At 35.0% G+C, this 21,601-nt stretch overlaps 1 protein-coding gene across 1 annotated transcript; it reads left to right on the forward strand.

Annotated features, from left to right (window-relative positions):
- Positions 1 to 8,893: 8,893 nt before the first annotated feature.
- Positions 8,894 to 14,335, forward strand: LOC141400071 (uncharacterized). The gene is made up of 5 exons (XM_073979486.1): positions 8,894 to 9,885; positions 9,954 to 9,982; positions 12,794 to 12,926; positions 13,000 to 13,183; positions 13,244 to 14,335. Exons 1-5 carry the CDS (start codon positions 9,151 to 9,153, stop codon positions 13,801 to 13,803), a joined length of 1,641 nt encoding a protein of 546 aa, XP_073835587.1. The 5' UTR covers positions 8,894 to 9,150; the 3' UTR covers positions 13,804 to 14,335.
- Positions 14,336 to 21,601: the final 7,266 nt, after the last annotated feature.

The following is a 21,601-nucleotide window of genomic DNA, read 5'->3' on the forward strand; positions in this document are numbered from 1 at the left end:
AGTGCTGCCAAGTTTTAGCGAATGTAATCAAAGGCCCGTTAGTTAAATTTGACGCCGTCAGAAAATATGAAGTCCAAAGTATAGTACACATTGACAAGCAAAACTGACAGTCATCGAGGTCTATTTCGTGAATATCAAAGACTAACCCAATGATTACACATGCAAGTAACTTACAGACAGTTGTGTATACATATTATAGTCGAAACTTCAATTTTTTCGAACTGACACTTGCATGTGTAGACGTTCGGAAAAAAATTGAAGTTACTTTCAAAGCACTTACATTGATTACTGACAAGAAAATTTTGTCGGCAGTGAGGTTGTTAGTTGGTGTGGCAATGAATATGTGTGAGTGTATTTGTGTTTTTCGAACTGCCACTTGCATGTGTAAACGGGGGGTTACTGAAAATGTTCTTTTGTAACCTCTAAATATAGCCATATGTAATGTATTTCAAACATTTTTAGCTAACTAAAATTTGTTATTTGCCGGAAAAATGTCCTAAAAGTACGTTGACTGTCAGTTTTGAATGATAGTGTGTACTCCCCTCAACGTATGTAATAAGGTGGTATTTACACTACATGGTACAATAATACAGGTAGCATTATCATGCCAGCTGATGGTAACATAATGTGTCAATTGCATTGAATTGATGTCAAATTTTGACATCTTATGTTGCCAACAATTGCCGATGCGGCTACCTGTGTATTTGTACCATGTTACACTAGGCATCAATGTCGTACGAGATGTCACTTGTTTTATCCATTAGAGATTCTCTACAGTTTTGTTCCAAAACTAAAAAGTTTTTAAAATTTTTACGACTTTTATACATTTTACACGAAACCCCGTTCACGTACACAAAAAAGATGTAAAATGTTCACTTCTCTTTAAAGAAATGGCCTTCTGATTGGTTAAGAACGGGTACGTACGGGAACAAACATAATGTTTGTCAAAATTGGTGTCATCCAACTTTGGGTATGTGCGTCCACACATGCAAATTTATCTTCATATGACATGACCTTCAAATATAAATAACAGCTGTTTTTTCATTGTTTCAATTTATTGTTAAGGGGTAGTTTACACTATATGTAAATGTCTTATGACATGAAATTTTCCATCATTATATAGTCGCTAATATGTGCAATATTGGAGATTTTCCTTACGCCATTTACTTTGTGCGTCCACACCAGCAAAATTGTAATAAAATTTCGTCTCCACATTGCCTGCGTGGGTAGATATGGAATGTTTTTATTTTGCGTCATATGACATTGATAGATAGTGTAAACAAACTCTAACCCTGCGTTTACAAATGACAGGACAGTTGACTTCATGTATTGGTTGTCAAAATCCCAAAACTTGCCTTTATGACGTAGGCGTCCAGACAACTGCAAAAACAGTTGTAAAATTATGAATGAAAATCGTCGATTTCTTTTTGTTTTCCGTTCACATATTTTGTTTTTGTTCATGTTTTTTGTTTTCAACACATTTCAATTATTATCTCACACATTTTTACAAAAAATAGGTTCATTTGAATCAAAACCTTATAAATTATCCTCGGGTGTTCCACAAGGAAGCATATTGGGACCATTATTTTTTAATATCTTTATAAATGATATTTATACATGTTTTAAATATGCCAACTTTTTGATGTATGCAGATGATCTGAAAATCTTCCTTGCTACAAAATACCAAAATGACTTTTTGAAAATTCAATCTGATTTGAATAGATTCTCTGATTGGTGTAATAATAATCGTTTGAATTTAAATGTTAAAAAATGCGTTCATTTGTCATATTATCGTGTTCGCAATCCTTTGCACTATGAATTTACTATTGATCAGACAATTCTGAAAAAGGTTGAGGAAATTGAAGATCTTGGCATCATTTTTGATTACAAACTTTCTTTTACACCGCATTTAGATAAATTAGATTCAGCGATCCTTACACTTTTAAAATATTGTTCACTTCTTTTGTGAGAGCAAAACTAGAATATTGTTGCATTATTTGGAATCCTTTTATTGCAGTAAATGTAAATAGATTGGAGAGAATACAGAAGAAATTCTTAAATTCTTTGTACTCATTACATTTTACACGACCTCTACCAACATATGAGTCTAGGAGTATGCTAATTGGTTTGGAAACATTGGAAAAAAGGCGCAAAATGCATTCATTGATGTTTATATACGATTTAATAAATAATAACATTGACTGTCCATATCTTATGTCTAAAATATCATTTAACATTCCTCGTCGAAATCTCAGATCACACAATATTTTCTCGATTGATTGTTACCGCCAGAACTATATTATAAATAGCCCGCTAGTTGGTGCTCTACATAATTTTAATAATTTAAACAGAATATCTGTTATCGATTTTAATACTTCAAGAGAGTCTTTTAAATCTTTTTTAAAGCAATTTTTAGATTAAAATATTATTGTTTATATGTTTAAATATATAATTTTGTACATAATTGTATTAAGATTTTAAAAAATTTTAAAATTTATATTATAAAATTTAGAATTTGTATTTAATAAGGAATATTACATATATCGCAGTCTGTAAGGGAATTTGCCCATAGACTTAAGAAATAAAGAAATAAATAAATAAATAAAAAAAGTCAAAATCTTGTTAACCCGGCTGTCTTTGAAAGAATGATGGACAGCTGGGAGACAAACGACAAATGTATGTATGTGTTAGTAAATCAGAGTTGTATTTGAAGACAAACTGTCTAGTGTAAACGCCTAGTAAGGTGCAAATAATTAATTTTGGCTGGAGAATAATGAGTTTAACAATCGCTGATAAAGAAATTGCTGTGATCACTATTATATTAATGACATCTTCAAAAAAAATAGGATACAAGAAAAATTAAATTGAAGAAGTACAGTTCTTTATGGAGACATTAAGGCCGCAGCACATACGGTCCGTTGAGCTTTGCGTTACAACAACCACTTGGTATCACTTACACTTTTCATATGGTTGTTGAATATCTAAATATTGATGCCTTTTCATTTTCTTTATCCATTTTATTGTTTAAATGATTTATGATTCAATTATTTGCGTCTGCCAAACAAAACAGCCAATAAATTTATGTTTACATACGAGAGTGCTCCCTAAAGGTCTGCGTACATAAGCTGCTCTGCCTGATTGCCTTGCTTTCTTGCTTCATTTTTGACATAATAAAAATAAAAGAATAAAGAAGGCCGAGAAAATTTCGAACTGGGTTGCCCTTTTCTTTTTTATTCTTTTATCAGAAGTAAGCAAGGTAAGCAGGCAAGGCAGCTTATGTACGCAGGCCTTAAGGCCGCCATCAGACCATCTGCTTTTTCACATGTATGTTGTCACTTTGGGTATACTATTATTAGACATCGGATTTTGCATATTTGCATATTTTTTAATATTAAAGATACGAAGATTCTGATTGGACCAAAATTCGTTTCAAAGAAATCTAAATTCAATGGCAGGGTCATATTTCGTATTTATTTTGCATATTTGCATATTTTGCATATGCACAAAATATGCAAAAAATATGCAAAATATGCAAAAAAATATGCAAAATATGCAAAAAATATGCAAAATATGCAAAAAATATGCAGAATATGCAAAAAATATGCAAAATATGCAAGAAGATTTCGGCCGAAAATCGTCATAAAAGTCGTAAAATTGTTATTTAAAGTTGGTAAAACCATCAAAAAATACATAACAGTATTCTAAACTAAGACTGTTGACCGTATAACGTCGATTTTTTCAGCAGATTATTATGTTATTGAGACCATTTACGACAGTGTGGTGTAGGGTATAAAAATATGGTATCGTAATACCATTTTTTTATTATTAAACTATGTAAAAATATAAAATTTGATAAAATATCAAACGTTTTATGTAAAATTCAATATTTTATTTTTTGTAGCATCTTAATTTAATTTGTAGCATTGGGCTGGTTTTAACTCAAAGGACCAAATCGATCTCGGATTTTTTAGCCGGGGAGCCGCCTAAACCTTATAGTATTGTTAGATTTTAAGATTGCCAAAGTTTGAGCACAATTCGAATATGTTAAAACGTGTGGTACTGGGGCCTCGAAGTTATGAAAATCTATTTTTTTGCTATTTGGCGACTTCGACGGTCCATATATGTGGAACGGTTAAAGCTACTTGCATTACGCATTTAATTAAAAGCTATTATGTTCTTAACATTTCTTGCTGAACAACAAAGTACGTAAGTCTTACTGAATTCGAGATAATAAACCCAATGTCCCGAAAAAGGCCTAAGTGCAAAAATGAAGCCTATTAAAAAAACAACTTTTTTCTTCCTATATTATCAAATTTTTGCGAATGAGAACGAATATATTTTACTTTATTTGAAAATTTTGCCTATTAGGGCGAAGATCTATTTTAATATTAATTTTAATTCATTTCTCGTTGGACTCGAGCTTAATGACCGATGATGTTTGCAAGTGAAAAAGGAAAGCCGAAGATGCGAACCCCCACAACCACCATTATGTGACATGTTACGTCTTTTGTAGAGACTCATCAGACATATCGGCCGTGGAATGGCATCGCCATCCATCAAACATTCCATCAATGTAATTTTGTTTTTACAAAGATGGACATTTGTACATTCATTGTATGGCTTCAATGACAAACGCTTTCATTTTGTTCATACATATTTTAATTTACTTATGCCCGTAATTTCAACGTCTGGGTAAACGGGTAGGTAGCTTCCTATTAGTTATCTTTACCTACGCGTTTAGTAATTTCTCCATGTTATTTACCGAGGCGTGTAAATTTTGAAATCATGTGGTAATATTGGTGATTTTTATTCATGATTTCGCAAAATCATTGCCATATAGAAGTGTTTTACAACTTTTAACACATTGGCAACGATTAACCAGGTAAAATCCTTGGTGTAAGTAACACGGGCGTTTTTGACTCGATAACGTTACCTATGCGTTGAAATTATAAACCGTTGCTTACACGGGAGATATCTGTGAACTCATAGATAGCTAAGTCTTGAAATTACGGGCATTAATTGACTGACATAATATGGTTTTGGAGCCATCTGGGTACAGATGACAACTTGGTGATGAACTCGACTCCTTGCTATGTTCCTCAAAATTTTCAAGTTATTTACCATCCTTTACCCCCCCCTGGTAATTGATGTTCTGTGGTCAAGTTGCATTATCTTTTTCAAGAAATTCGGAGTTAAAGTTTAATCTCTTGAACAACAATTAAGTCTCACTTGTAATTATGCCTGGTAAACCTTTTTCTAGGAATTTCGGCAGTTGATTTTTGTAAGTTTGGATCGATTATTTCTGGAGAAATTCTTTGCTTTGTTAAGATTTTTGTCGTCTTTTCGATCTTTACGGTGTTTTGCACTATGAGATCAAACAATGCCAGAGCAATAAGTTCAGGACTAAGGTACCATATATGATTTATTATTTTGTTATTTTCTTCTCTGTTATTTGTTTGTGAATGCCTTTCGTATTAAATAAATCTTCAATGCGGTTTAGGTCTTATTTTGGACCTAAAAATATTTCTGAATATCGTTTTCACTATTTTTTGTAGTAAACTCAATCTATTGTCTCTATTTCTTTTTAACCTATTGATAATGTTTACCCAATATATCCTATATTATATCTATATAAACATTATCTTGTTCATTATACGTTATGTAAAATCAATAACCCAAACTCTCACTTATAACACTCAGTTGTTGTCGTGTGGGATACCAAATAAATAAATAAAATAGAAAAAACATTCTAGGGGCGTCCAGTCTCGAACGATTTAAACGCAAGGTGCTTCTACGGCCTCTTGTTCTTGGGAAGTGGGTTGGGCAGTAGTTTTAAAACACTCTCGCCTACTTCGAACTTGGATTTGGCAATCGCAGACTATTCTTATAGAAGTCGTTTGAATATGTTTGGTTGATGTCCGGATGTGCTTCCAAACTTGCAGTCAAAAATCCCTCTCAATAATTTTCTAACGAGTTTGTACGGTGGTACAGAAGCTCTCGACCTAATATCTGCTCGAGCTGTTGAGACCCCAATTTTCTAGGCATTTGCACACTGCTAATTCTTGTTTCTCCCATGAGCTACTGTCAGTTTCAGGAACACCTAGGAGTTGTTATTTACCCCCATGTGATACCAGAGCAGCAACCCGTTTTTTCTTCCCTGTTTTGAGAATATTTGGTAATAGTTTTCCATGCCAGTGCACACAAATATCTTCGTTCCTTGAAGCTGTTGCGTGTATTTTTCACGGTTTATTCTCCGCTGTTCAAGGATAAAGCTTCTAGAGATCTTATATTTGTAGGGATCCTCTCTGATAGCTTCTACTGTAGCCAAAATGATACTAGTAACGTTCCTATACACCTTATAGGGTCCAGCACCAATGACAATTGCATAGTTACGTTTTTCTTGAACAGATGGTTCATCAGATTCTACGATACGTTTAGCATCAAAACAAGACCTAGACCTCATTGAAAATGTATTGAAATATGAAAACATTGACATCCAAATTTTCGAAAAAGGAAGTAACAACATAATTAATAATCTGTGGTATCTTAGTCCTGAACTTGCTGACCTGGCATTGTTTGATCCAACGGTGCAAAACGCCGTAAAGAGCCAAAAGGCGACAAAAATCTTAAAAAGCAAAGATTAAAATTTCTTCAGAAATATTCGATCTAAACTTCCAAAAGAGCAACTGCCGAAAATCCTAGAAAAAGGTCTGGCATAATTCTTGTTGTTCAAAAGATTAAACATTAACTCCGAATTTCCAGAGGGCGCAAAGGATGGTAAGCAACTTGAAAGTTGCGAACTACATAGCAGAGCGTTCTTCAAGTAGTCAGCTGTACCCAGATAGCTCCAAAACCACATGATGTCTGACTACGAATAAATTTAATTTAGAACAAAATGTAAAAGACATTTGTTTTCATTCCAAAAATTGATCAAAATGAAGAAAATGTTTTTTTAATAGTCTCCATTTTCTCACAAAGGCGTACCTAGTCACGTTTTTCGGGACATTGGCTTTATTATCTCGAATTCTGTAATACCTATTTAGTATTAGATTTATTATTACTTATATTTTGTTGTTCAGCAAGAAATGTTAAGAATAGAATGGCCTTTAATTTAATGCTTAATATGTACAAAAAGCTTTAACCATTGCAGAAAAATGGGTTGCCGAAATCGCTAAATAGCCAAAAAATCGAGATTTGCATAATGTCGAGGCCCCAGTGGCAGATGTTACAATATTCCAATTGTGCTCAAACTTTGACAGTCTTAAAATCTGACCGAACTAAACACTTTTGTCGCCTTAAAAAATCCGACAACGATTTGTTCCATTTGCACAATAACCAGCCAAACGCTACAAATTATAACAAAGAAAATATGGAATTTTCATAGAACGTTTGATATTTTATCAAATTTTATATTTTTGCATAGTTTAATAATAAAAAATTGTATTACAATACAATTCTTTTAAACCCTACACCACACTGTCGGTCTCAATAACATAAAAAAATCGACGTTATACGGTCAACGGTCTTAATTTTGACACTGTTATGTATTTTTTGATGGTTTTTCCAACTTTAAATGTCAATTTCACGACTTTTATGACGATTTTCGGCCAAAATCTGTTTGCATATTTTGCATATTTTTTGCATATTCTGCATATTTTTTGCATATTTTTTTGCATATTTTGCATATTTTTTGCATATTTTGCATATTTTTTGCATATTTTGCATATTTTTTGCATATTTTGCATATTTTTTGGCATATTTTTTGCATATTTTTTGCATATATTTTGCATATTTTTTGCATATTTTTTGTATGTTTTTGATATGACCCCAAATATCAAAAAAATGACCCTTAAAACGCCTAGATCCAAAATTTGAGTCCAATATGATGAGAAATAAAAAACATGCAAAAATCCGATGTCTAACTATTATACAGAACAGCTGATGTCATACATGTGAAAAAGCAGATGGTCTGATGGCGGCCTAATGGCCCTGACGTTGTACGTCGCGTCACGCGTTGAAAGCAACAACCACATGCAAAATGTGTAAGTGATGCCAAGTTTGTTCTTGAAGTTTTCATGTGGTTGTTGTAACGCAACGCTTAACGCGCCGTATGTGCCGGGTCCATAATTGGTTGGGAACGGGTACGGCATGGGAACAAACATAATGTTTGTCAAAATTGACGCCATCTATACAACTTTGGGTATGTGCGTTCACACATGCAAATGTTATTTTCATATGGCATAACCTTCAAGCAACAACAAAGTTGTCATTCAGAACTGACAATGTGTACCCAGCTTTACTCAAACGCTGAATGTATTTACAGCTTTAATGCACAAAATCAAACTGCATTTAATGTGCATTTCGGTATTTTAATATGACAATACCGTAAAAGAGTGCCCATATTCATATGAGGGATAGAGATATTCATGCTCTGAGACACAAGGAAAACAAAAAATTACAGTACAAGCAACAACAAAACAGCAATCAGCTGTTTCGTAAATGCAGAAACTGTCGTCTGTCAGGCAAAAATTAAGCTGAAAACAGATACAATGTTTGATTAAAGTTTTGCGTTGGACGTCGAGAAAAAAACAACAACAACAACAGGGCGACGACGACACCAAAGTCCAGCGTTTATCTGTTTGTCGGCATATATTTCAAATGAATTTGAATTTTTCGGCATCATGCCCAACAGTGTAAAAACGGCCAAAAACGACACAAAACTTTACCCAAACGTTGTATGTGTTTCCAGCTTTAAATGCAAATTAAATTAGGGTATTAAACGTTCCAATTTGAATTAACGAAACGGGTGTAAAGTATGGCGCTACTACACTAACACAAGTTTGGCACCACTTTTACCAAGAAATCGTAAAATCGAAGCCATCATCTATGACTCACCCTGTTATTGTGACAATACAAAAGTACCGTTGGATTTTACGTCGCATTTCTTCGAATGAAAAAAGCAATGAATTGAAATCTGTAAAATACATTACTAGTGTATTACTACTATAAAAACTGTTTAATTGAAATGTTTAGACATTAATTCGTGAAAAAAATATTAGATTTCGATAAAAAAAAAACTTCGTACAACACAAACAAATTTAATGGCTAAATAAGAAGTAAATCCGTCAGCTTCAAAGTAAAACTTCCAAAATGATCAATAACGTCAGTGACCGCAACAACAATGGCGGTCCCTCTATGGTGACCAATGTAAATTTTGAACCTCTGCCAGTTATATTAGAAAATGGTCGCAAAGTGTATGGGCCACCTCCAAATTACAGCCACCCACCACCAACATATCAATGTGAATTGTATGTAACACGCATTCCCACGCACTTGGATGAATTGGCATTTTTAATGTGGTTGCATCGTATCGGTCGGGTCTATGAATTCCGCTTAATGATGGACACCGGTAGCTCTACTCGTGGTTATGCCTTCATACGTTTCTGTAGTGAGAGTGATGCTCTGGCTGCCTTTGAACTTCTCAAACATTTATTTGTGTGTGGAAGTGAAGATCGTCTTGGTGTTTATCGTTCTCAGGGTAAAAATCGTTTGTACATCAGTGGCATCCCCCGTTCCATACCTTTGCATATATTGCAGGAACAATTTAAGCTGTGCTTCCCACAAATGCATAATTGCACAGCTTATCCACCATTGAGGAACTATAATAAAGCAAAGTCGTCCTCAACATTAAATTTTGTAGGAGGCTGTGGTGGTGTTGGAGAAAAAGAAGAAAATCGTGGATTTGCATTTATCGAATTTAAAGATCATGAAATGGCACTGGAAGCAAAGAAGCGTTTAACTCCGGGTCGTGTACGCATGTGGGGTGTTGATTTGAAAGTTCAATGGGCAAAGCCGAAGGAAGAATTGCAGGCAGGTGGATTGAAGGTAAGTTTGTGTTTGCGTAAATATGTATTGTTAAGCAATAAATTAATTTGCTTATGTTTTCGTTACAGAATATGAATGGAGGATATCCTTACAATCGGTAAGTTTTGTAAAAGTATTATTGATATTTCAGATTTATATCAGCCAGGTTCTACAAATAAATAAGTCATACCCCCATTATTATAAGTCTTCTTTTGTTATAGTTTGGATTTACCGAACAAATTTATAGCGTTCCGGTTAAGTTAAATTTAAAAGTGATGATTGAATTTTAAGGAGGAGCTTCTTGCCATTAACTTTCAATGTGAGAATTATATTTTTATGCCTTCAAATTAGTTTATTTTGTATTTTAAAATCCGTCAGATAGTAAAAGAACACATGTAATAATGGCCCATAGATTTTTTCCATTTTTTGGGGGCTGTCAGATAACAAGTCCAGTTATAAGTTTTTAATTATTTCACAGGAACATGTTTTAGGAACCTTGGAGGTATCAAAGTTCCTTAACTACCTATGATTTGTTCTCAACAGACCAAGCCAATATTGGTGTCAAAGTAAAGCCACGATTAAATCTCCCCTCTATAAGTAAAAGTTAATAGGGATGTCCGCCCTTCTACCGGCAATTTAAGACTTTCAAACAGTGAAAATCATTAGGGAAACGTTTGAAATTACAATCTTCAAATAATTACATAACAAAGATCAATGAATAAAAAACAGGCCCCAGAGAAAAATTTGTTCCTTCGATATTCATACGACGTTATTCCAAAATCGTTCAGAAATCTTTACGGAGATTCGGAAGGTACCTCCGATTTTCATACCGCATTATTCCGTAATCGTTCAGAAATATGTACGAAAATTCGGTGACCAAATTTCCTAAGGATTTTCTTCCGATTTCGTTCCGAATTCTGACCAAAATCTATCCGATTTCGCTCCGACATTTTGTTCCGAAATTTCGTTCCGAAATTATGTCAACCACTTCATACAACTTTCGGAACATCATCTAATTTAAATTGTGATGGTTCCTACTCGGCAGAAAGAGATCTAATGCGACTTAGTATTCTTTTCTTCGCCCTGTCACTCCCGTGGTGCTCGACAAACTGTCGATTAACACGTTCGCGGACGTGAATGCTATAGCATTCATATTCATTTACTTGTATATAATCGTAAGTTAGGAGCAGGTTGAATGTTTGGACTGGATTCGGATCGATCTGAAATTTTTACCACAGGTAGGGCTTGCAGTGCTGATCACGCCAATATATATATATATATATATATCATGGGCAGGAATTCCTTACTTCCCAAGATATAGACTCCGAAAGTTCAAAAAATCCCTTGGTTTTGACGATAAGTTTAGTTTAAACCGAACTTTTTTCATATATAGCCGCCCTTCGGCCGGGGATTTAAGACTTTCTATGCCGTAAGTTTTTGTGATTAATATACATAATACGGCTTATTTCAAAAATATACATAATATAATAAATAATAAAACATAATTAAAAAAATTAAGCTACAGTGTTTTATTTATAAATGCCGCAATAAGTATATTCGTTTTCATGATGGAATCTCTTAAATAAACCCTTGCCGTTTAATTTTGTCACCATTTCTAATTTAAATGCAAGCGTTTTATTTGAGAGATCCGATCATGAAGAATATAATTATTGAGGCTAAGTGAAAAAATATTTTCTAGTTTTAAGCGCATTTTTAAATAAAACACTGTAGCTTAATTTTTTTACCGTTATATGGAGGCTATCGTAAAACCTAAACTTTTGTCCACAATTTTTGTGGGCAAGTGTCTGTGCCATTGGGAACACCAAATGCCAAGTAACAGCCAATTCGGGGTTAAACATGAAGATAAAAACCTCAAAATATCTGAAATCGGGTGGTACCGCTATATGGGGCTATATGATAAAATGGACCCATATTGGGGTTGATTGTCATCAGAATCTGAAAAGTGTGTAAAGTTTTTGTGTTAAAAATTAGTTACTAGATTTGAACTAAACAGACAGACAACAAGACAAGTTAAATAAAACACTGTAAAAAAGTTAGGGCCCGAGTATATAAGCTGTCTCGCCTGATAGCCTTGCTTGCCTGCTTCATTTCTGACATAAAAAAATAAAAGAATAAAGAAGTCCGAGCCAATTTCAATCTAGGACTGCCCTTTTCTTCTTCTTTTATTTTTGTTAAGTCAGAATTGAAGCAGGCAAGCAGTCGAGACAGCTTATGTACCCAGGCCTTTATTCTCAATGATATAGTATTTTAGCATTTGTGGGATTGGTTCATTGGAAGAAGAAAAGATCTAATGTTTCTCGAAAGTTAACGAAAAGATCCGATGTTTCACGACTTATATTTATCATTCAGGAAATAGGAATTGGCAAAGGCTGAACAAAAGATCGGATCTTTCACCACTGCGCTTACAACAATACCAAATATCCATTGAAATCATAGCATCGCACAGAACCACTTCGATAAATTTTTGAGATGTTGATTTAAAACTGCCAGGCATTTAGAATTTATTATTCGGTATATCTTTGTAATATTTTTGAATGTACCTTGTATTGTTCTAAATCTCTGCTATTGCAAGCCAGTTGTACAGGATCAGTGTACAGGCTTTTCAGTTTTGCTGTGGACATGGGTGTGTTGGCAGGACCGTATCGTTTGTCGGATGCGTCTTGGTGGATTCTGTACCACAATATGATGATTAGTATGATCAACCATACGAAATGCAGGGAGGAGCTGTTTTATGAGTTAGTTATTAGAGTTCGATTACTTTCAAATCGATGCCAGATGATAAAGGCATTAGTATCTGACGCAAATACATGCATATCCCGGTGTAACAATTTAAATTGAATACATATGTACATACATACATATCTAATGTCATTAATTTTAACAAACTTTTTTTTATTCCCATTCCTAGAATCCCTGTTCATCCCTTCATTCCTAATGATTTCTGTGCCAAATTGCGTCTATATTGTTTGGCCAATAACTTTTGTATTCCCATCGTGGTTTATGGGCCAATAAGTCCAGTTTATTATTTGCAGTATGCTGGGGTAAGTATGACACAACATACTAAACTTACCAAAAATCTACAACTTGCTTCTCATTTTTTCTATCTGTATTCAGATTCTACTCAAAGACAGTTCATCCGGTCATTATACAATGTTGATATTTGAAATACTATTCGATCGAATGTCCGACATACATTTGGCAATGTGTGAATTGGCTGTCAAAATGATTGAACGCCATGTGGGACAAATATTTGACCATGCCTTGTTTAGAATTGTTAGTGACAACAAAGCTGAATTGGGTAGGTAAACATGATACCTTACTGCAAAACACAAATTTTTGAATCGAATTTCTCTTTCAGTCCACACCTTTAAAAGTTACGAAGAACTTTGTAACGAGCGTACTTTGTTGGGAAATTTTCTTCAATCTAAAACTATTTTAAAATTGGCTTATTCCATGAAACTATTGGCCGAGCATAATTCAGAAAAACTTTTGCTGCTTTATAAGCGATCATTTCTCACCTCTCAGCAGGTAGCAGCATTTGAGTTGGATGTGGAAAATCCCTACACAAAGTTTTACTCAATTCTGCCAACATATCGTAATAATCAAAAATTAAATAATAATTTTAATAATATGGAAATTAATTTATTACAAAATCCCGATATTGAACATTTGCCATTGAATTTCAATGTGAATTTCTGTAAAGTTTCAAATTACAGAAATGAACGGCTATTGACCAAAATACGAATGGCCGAACATTTTAATTTGAAGTCACAACATGGCTATGGGGTCAAGTATCCCCTGCAATATGTTGATTACAATAGTTTGGCTCAGCGTACATGTTATCATGTAGAACAGCGAGTCAATTCGAATCCCATATGGATTGCTGGACAATCTTATCAAAAGTCGATTTATAATTAAGTTCAAAAGAGTATTTTGAAAACAATGACGAAACAACATAATATTAAAAACTATATTAAGATTATCTTTACGCACAGCGAATGAAACACAATTACGAACTTTATCACTTGATGCATTTTTTATCTGTTTATTTTCTTTTTTTATGAAAACTTGAAAGTGAAATTTTTTGTTTTAAAATTATTATTATTTTTATTTAATTTTATGTTAATGTATGTTTGTTTGACTCTTATACCTGTATGAGATTGCCTTCTGTTGTTTCGTCCCTCTTATTTTAGTTATTAAGCTATAAATTTCAAAAAGGAAGTCGAAAGTTTTGGTTTATTCAAATCGCTCATTTATTATTGTCTGTCTCTTATTACGTTAAGTCTCTACAACTTCACTATATTTACGCTGATATTAAGTTTAAGTTTTTTTGCACAAACACGTATGCCTTACCGCCGCCACACACCTACCGTATCGTATGTGAAGGAATAATATATGGTGGCTATTTATCATAATCCAATTCAAATAAAGTTTATTACTTAAAAAATTACCGACGTTTAAAATATTTTTTCGAGGGTGGGATATGGCATCAATTTTGGATTTTTTAAAACATTGTGTACGTCTGTTTCAGTCATGAAACGTGAATTTTTCTCAACGACGCAGTGGTTAAGAATTGTTTTTTTTTCTGGGCATAACTCGATGTTTTTGTAATCGTCGATTTCTAATTTATATGTGGAATTCGATGGTATTGTAACTAGGTTAGTTTTAAGGATGTGCAGCTCCAAAATAGTATAGTTACTATCTTGGAGGAATCCTTTGGTCCAGTTTGAAGATGGGCTGCCTTCCAAAACGTCAGTATCTTTGTAGTCGTGCATGAAACTAGGGGTTCTTGGTTCGAGTTTTATACTAGAGAAATTTTATGAAATTGCAGTAGTGGGGAACTCGACCTAAAAACCCCTAGTTTCATGCACCACTACAAAGTAACTGACGTTTCGGAAGTCAGCCATGATGATTGGAGAGTTTTAATGGTTATTGCTTGTTGTATTGAAGAAATTTCTGGAATATTGATTCATTGTTGACCGATGGTTTGTGTTGGAAATAGAAATAAAATGAGTAGTCATTAAAAAAGGATAATGGGTCTGATGAGAGTATCTATCTCGTATCTCGTCGGTGTTTTCTTGTGTGCAGCAAGGGGCAACTACAATCTCACGACGACGGGTCCTTCTATAAGGGATTGACTCGTAACCACACAACATCCGTGTAGTCGTTGTTGTTCCAATCTATAAAAATGAATTCTCTTTATAATTTAATTGCAATGGACCCCAAGGGTAAGATCGAGGAAATAGTGGACTTGATGAATTTGAAGACTATCATGGTAGCGCCGTTGCAGGTGTACCAAGCACAACAGCGTTGCGCTGTTTAACCGCTACCTCTCCTGTGTACCACCCACTACAGGAGACATCGAGATCGTAATGTATGCGGATAATTTACGATCGTGGCGTCAGGTGCCTTCCCTGGTGACAGTTGTGAAAGACTATTTGACCGATTGTACCACTTGTACCACATTTTTCCACTAAATCTACGGCCACTCTGTTCAAAACATGCACGACATAGGCGAGAAGAGTGTTGATTATCGTGGTCGATGGTAGAAAAATTCCGACCACTAACTAACCAAGATTCTAGTGGCCACATCCGCGCATGCCATAACTATCTGCGACACGTTGAGATGTAGGAACAAGGCGCTCAAGTCCCTAGCCGGCAACATTTGGGATGTAGACAAATAAATAAGTGCAACGCGATGGAAAAATATGCAAACCTGTTTGAATGCCGCCCTGAGAACTACAATAGGTGTCTCCTCGTGCCATCAGTGGACTGGAGATTAGGAAGCAATATTCTTCGAGTACAGCAACACAATGGCATGCTTTCGTTGCCGTACATGCTAGGGTGTTCATCCCAATCACCATATTGTGGATATGTCTTCACTCCTTCCTTCCCCTTCCCATAATAAAAACTCAATTATTGTTTTTTTTTTTAATCAGAAAAATTAGGTGTCTTTATTTTCGAATTGAGATTTTAATATTTCTTTAAATTGTTATTATTATTTTTTTAAATAAATTTATAATTTCAAAAAAGTTTGCTAATATTTACAATTTGTTGTTGAGAGTTTCTATATTATAAGTATTAGTTTTTTGTTTTTAATTTAAAAAAGTCTTTATTTAAGGTATTTATAATTAAGTTATTGTGTAATTTTGTTTGTAATGGAATGAGAAGGGGGACTATGTAGTGATTATCAAAAAAAAATTGTGGATTTGAAGCAAAAAAGTAATGCTGAATAAGAAGTATTAAAAACAATGTTCTGCAAAGAAAACATCTTTTTCCACCTTTAAATTCATTTAAGCTTAACACAGAGCCCAATGTTAAGATTAAAATCCATTGGTGGTGGTCTGAAATTAGGAAAAAAAATAATAATAATAAATTAAAATACTAACGTTAAATATATTGTTTTTAATATTTTTTTGTTTTAATATTTTCTTTAGAAATGTCTTAGATTATTTTAGAAAATAAAATTTGTTTATTTTTGTTGTTGTTTGTTTTTTGTTATCTTATAATTTAAAATTGAATCAAATTCCTCAGTGCTTGCAGTGCAGTATTTTATTTTTTTGTTATTATTTAATATGTTTCGTTTTTAGAAGTTTCAATACTTTTGCCTTTAATATTAAGTTTTCTTCTGTAAATTTATTTTTTAAAGTTATTGAATATTTCGTTTATTTCCTCGTGTGTGTATGTGTATTTCTTGTTTACAATTTACATACATATCATATTAAAATATGTATTTTTATCCCTTTTTTTGTTCAAAGAGTTATAATTTTCGAAAAGTAGTTTTTTAGTTTTGTTAGTCTATTTTTTGTTTTTGCTTTTATTATTTTGTATTTTTAGAAATATATTTATTTACAATATTTTGTTATTGATTTTCTTGTATTGTTGTTGCTGTAATTCTTGTCAATTACTTATAGAGGTGAATAGTTTTTTGTTTTGTGTTTTGGTTTCCACTATTTTTGTAGGTTCTCGCTAAGTTTAAGTTTTATTTTTTTTTCTTCTAAATAGTCAGACTTAAGTAATTTCATAAAATGAAATTTAATCATTTTTATAAGAAAACGAGAGTGAAATAATACAAAAACTACAAATGATACAGAGGAAACTTATATAATAAATTAAATACAATATTTTATTATAAATTATATGTGTGTCCCCGTACTTTTTAATGGTAAAAGCAGTAGTAAAAGAGCGAACTGCGAAAAATGAGACGCACACACAACTTTATTCTAAATGTACGGGAACGGAAAAATGAAAAAAACGTCAAAAAACTTGAACGAATGTCAGAGTCGGCCTACCAGCCAAGCAGGAGGCGACAACAATTGGCCTGTTCCCGTACTTTATAAAGTGGTAAATGTCGTAAAAGTTGTAAAAGTCGTAAACGATTTTCATATAAATTTTGTGTACGGGAACGCAAAATGTGTAAAAGTGGTAAAAATTGTAAAAACTTTTTAGTTCCTGAACAGAGCTCATGTTACTATTTTTACATGCTCAAATTTGTCCTGTAAAAAGTTTTTAAAGAGAGCGTCATGATGCGCCATTTTTGTTTAAAGAGAAGTGAACATTTTACAACGTTTTTGTGTACGGGAACGGTTTTTCGGGTAAAATGTGTAAAGTTGTAAAAATTGTAAAAACTTTTTAGTTCTGGAACAAAGCTTATATTTATGTATATTATAAATTATAATTTGTAATTCATTTGAGAAGATTATAGGCGATGGTCCTAGGGGATCTTCTTTCGTTTAGCCACTCCTCTCAGAAAAATTTCAAAAATTTTCCATAAATACCCATAATTGCCTTCAAAATTATAAAGTTTTTTCGATATTGGCGGGTTTGGGTCGCTTATTTAAGACTTTCTTCTATGGACAAGAGGTGCAAATCTCGGGTACAAGAAACAATATTTTTTAATTGTACATTTTTTCTAGGTAGTTCGGAGAGGATTTAAGACTCTCTCCTCTGGACAGGTGCAAATATCGGGTACGGAAACAAAATATATTTAAAATTGTTCTGTGTTTAGCCGGTCATTAAGCAAGAAAATTGTTGGAACTTCAGACGGCTATATCTCGGGAAGTATACATTGCCCAGAAAAAATATCACAAATCAGTAAAAAAACACTATCTGTTGAAAAAAGGTTCAAATATTTCTGAGCGCTTGGCTAAAGAGAAGATAAGCCATCCCAGTTCATCGTTTTAACCTACTGGTTTGGACCATTTTCTTGCCGCAGCAGCCAATGTATGATCAAACATCGTTGTAATCAGAATCACTATCTTTGATGAAAGTTTTAAAACAGTCCTCGGAATAACATGAATGTAATAGCTGAACTCAGAAAATTTTGTCCACAGGTAGGTCTCGGAATGCCTAAATATCAAGCCAGGGAAGTCCGTATTTTTCGTGAATGTTTCGAAAAACATACATATGTATGATTTTTGGCAAAAAATAATTTTGAAAAAAATTATGATCGCATTAGCCTAGTTTAGAATCTATCCGTAGGAGAATGAAGTCGAGGGGGTTTTACATGCTTCTCGCTTTGTTCTAACCATGTTGGACCATTGCACCGGGGGTCGCGATACAATGCGTCGGCCAACGCCCCCTTGAAATTACCCAGAGTACTCTCAGAGAGTGGTAGCTCTCCACAGAGTCCCCAAGTCTATCCCGCAGGTACCAATTCGAAGATCCACAATTATGGGCTTCACTTCCCTCTTGGTAAGGGGTTGAATCCGTAGGTGAATGTCAACAAAAGTCCCGGCAGAAAAAAAATTAATTTTTAGTTTTCTGTGGAAAAAATTTCATGTCCAGCCGCCACACTCATCTTGCTCCCAATCCACGAACAGCCCTTAAAATGCGCTTAAGGGAAAATTTTGAACTTTTGTGAGGGTGGTATCGGAAGGAGTTGCCCGATATAGTCGAAATTGGTGTAGAAAGGTTGGAACAATTTCAGTTTCAGTCACCGTATGATTTTGTATAGCATTTTGGTCATTATGTCCGGAAGAATGGACTTGTCTACAAAAGACAATATGTTGCTGTAAACAGGGCCACAACGAGTAACTTTGGTAAACATTTCAAAACGATCCTCGGTCAGGACTTAAACTGCGCTTAGTCGAAAATTTAAGACATTCGAGAGGGAGGTACCCGAAGGTGTTGTCTAATATAGGGACATTATTGGAAGTTGAGTTACGTTTAAGAAGCCATTTTCACGATGTGCTCAGCTGTAGCCTGAAAACAATTAACATCTTATTGAGCTTGTTAATCATTTTAGTTGACTCTGAGAAATCTTTGATCAGGGACTATCACCTCAACAACTATGTTTTTGTGTTCGTATATTCTTCACCATGGAAGTGGCAATGTACCCCAGAATGACTGTTCCGAGCTTTTTTGGTGCCGGCAGGGATATGAATCTGTTCCGTTTACCACATGTCAACATCAGTGAGATGTAATTGGTGCACTTCCGATGTTGCTCTGGACTTAGCTGCCCGCAGGATAACTGTGCTACGAGTTATGTTGCTGCTTGTTGTTCAGGAAGATCTCCCAACAAAGGAAGCATCTTAAACAAAATGTTTTTGTTGAGCGCCCGGGAATGTATTGTTCCTGCAATTCAATTTAAACGGTCTTCGCAACAAAGTCAGGGAAATTGTAGACTTTGTGAGTCTAGAAACATCATGGTCGCCGCGATCCAGGTAACAAAGCACAGCCTCAGCTGTAGCTTGGCATGGTGTTATAATGTTTTGCGAAAGGATCTGTCAAGAAGGGGGAGTAGAACATACCTTTACTATACACCAGGCTGTCCAGTACAGACCTACCACGCTTTACTCTAGTGACCCATACGTGGAGTGTACGGTACAGTGTGGAAATGCCAAGGTGGAGTTGTTAAATGTGTAAATGCCGCTGATGAATAGTTGTGTCCTACGTTTTATACCTGATATTAGTACACTTTTGGATGGCAATAACCGTCTGGTGATATGGAACTTCAATGGCCATCCTGAGCTTTGGCATTACGGCCCATTCAATGGCCAGGGTATAGCGCTGATCTAGCAAATTTTGCACGGTGAATGAAAACGTTTATACGAGAATAAGAGGAGTTTTCCATAGCTCGCCAGACATCACCATTGTAACACCCAGTCTGATAAATTACGTGACCTGGCAACCCGTCGTTTTCCTTGCCTTAGAAAATCTTTCTACCATCGTCTCGTTAGCAGCCCACCGGACTTCATAACTTCAGACCGCCTCTAAACCATGGAAAATCTGATTAGCTAGGTTTCAGAGAATTTACCAATCACCGCTTCAGGTAGCTGCCCATTCCTTTAGATCCTCGTGTAGCTGAGTAGATTTTCGGGTACATAATCACAGCTGCACGTACCTGCTGGTCTAATACCCGAAATTGGACCAAATTTCCCAGCAGAAGCGACAGCACTAGCAAATGAGTGAGTCTTACAAATCCTGAATACCCACGATTTAGGGAACTTACACTTGTAGTCAACAGCTTGGTAGGCCAGCATAAGTGGATCAATTAAAGCAGGATTAATAAAACTGTGGACAAAGGTTAAATCAATCTGGAATCCGGGAAAGAAGGACGAAAGAAATACTGTAACTGTGATAGGGTTAAGAGGTGTGTGCTATCTTTCAGAGGATGTCCCACCACCATTTACGATGAGCGATGTTAGAAATTTCATCCGAAACTTGAAATTATCCAAAGCGTTAGGCCCACACGGATTGGTAATGCTTAAGCGATTTGATGAACCCGGAGTAGAGTATTTGACAAGTGCCCTACAATTCAGAAGCCTGAAACGTTCACAGACAGGTTGCGCTACTGAAGCCAGTCAAGGATGCCAACAGAGGTGAATCGTACAGGCCGATTTCTTTCGTGTCGCCACTAGCAAAGATTTTAGAGGAACTACTCCTCCTCAGCATTCTGCGATCTCCATATCTGAAATAACATCCAAAAAGGTATTTCCACATGGATTCCCCCACCTACCGTGGACAAAGAGCTCATACTGAAAATGCCGGAGCTTCAGAATTTATATCTCTTTACATCTGGCTGTAATATCACTAAGTATAACCCCTTGTAAATATAATGAAGTTATGTATATTAAGGTGCGTGAGGGAAAGCTTCATTTCGGCTTGGGATATATTCGGCTCCATCCTGACGCAATTCAGTAAGAGGAGGGAAGCAACAAGACCCTACCCATCTTGCAGATTAATCAGCAGCATTGTAATGCTGCTACCGCTGAACTACTCTTGTCTACAAAAAGGGAGGGAGGTCCAACAATATAGGAGAGAACAGCTAGATCAACAGGCATATCAAGCAGGTTTAAATAGTATTCACACGGATGCAGTTGCTAAGGCCATAAGCAAATATAGTGTGAATAAAGTCCTGGAAATAAATCCCCCATCTATCGCAGCTGAGGAGCGTCAGCTGCCACGACAAACTAGAGTTGTTTTGGCTCAACTACTCTCGGGATATGGCAGTCGCCTAAATTTTTATTGGGCGGAAATCGACCGCGCCGTACAAGATATATTTTCAACTGCCCAGCCAAACCTACTTATCTAACCCCAGTGGAACTGTGGTTACATCCCATTGAAGCAGCCACTTTCCTGGAACTGGAGATAGACCCAGAGCCAGATTGAACAGAAGAACGAACATACCCAGCGAAAAGTTTGCCTCCAGAGAGACAGTTAAATGATATGTACAAGTGATTTGGAAGTGCATCAAATTATGCATTTTCACTCA

The sequence above is a fragment of the Musca autumnalis genome, unplaced genomic scaffold (assembly GCF_047663935.1).
Source record: "Musca autumnalis isolate F117 unplaced genomic scaffold, ASM4766393v1 scaffold_3, whole genome shotgun sequence".
NCBI classification, from domain to species: domain Eukaryota; kingdom Metazoa; phylum Arthropoda; class Insecta; order Diptera; family Muscidae; genus Musca; species Musca autumnalis.

Bases quoted from the DNA above. Each gene is read 5' to 3' on its own strand.
- LOC141400071 (XM_073979486.1), top strand. From the start codon at position 9,151: ATGATCAATAACGTCAGTGACCGCAACAACAATGGCGGTCCCTCTATG. The intron at 9,886-9,953 runs GTAAGTTTGTGT...TTTTCGTTACAG, and splicing joins TGCAGGCAGGTGGATTGAAG to AATATGAATGGAGGATATCC. The intron at 13,184-13,243 runs GTAGGTAAACAT...TTTCTCTTTCAG, and splicing joins TGACAACAAAGCTGAATTGG to TCCACACCTTTAAAAGTTAC.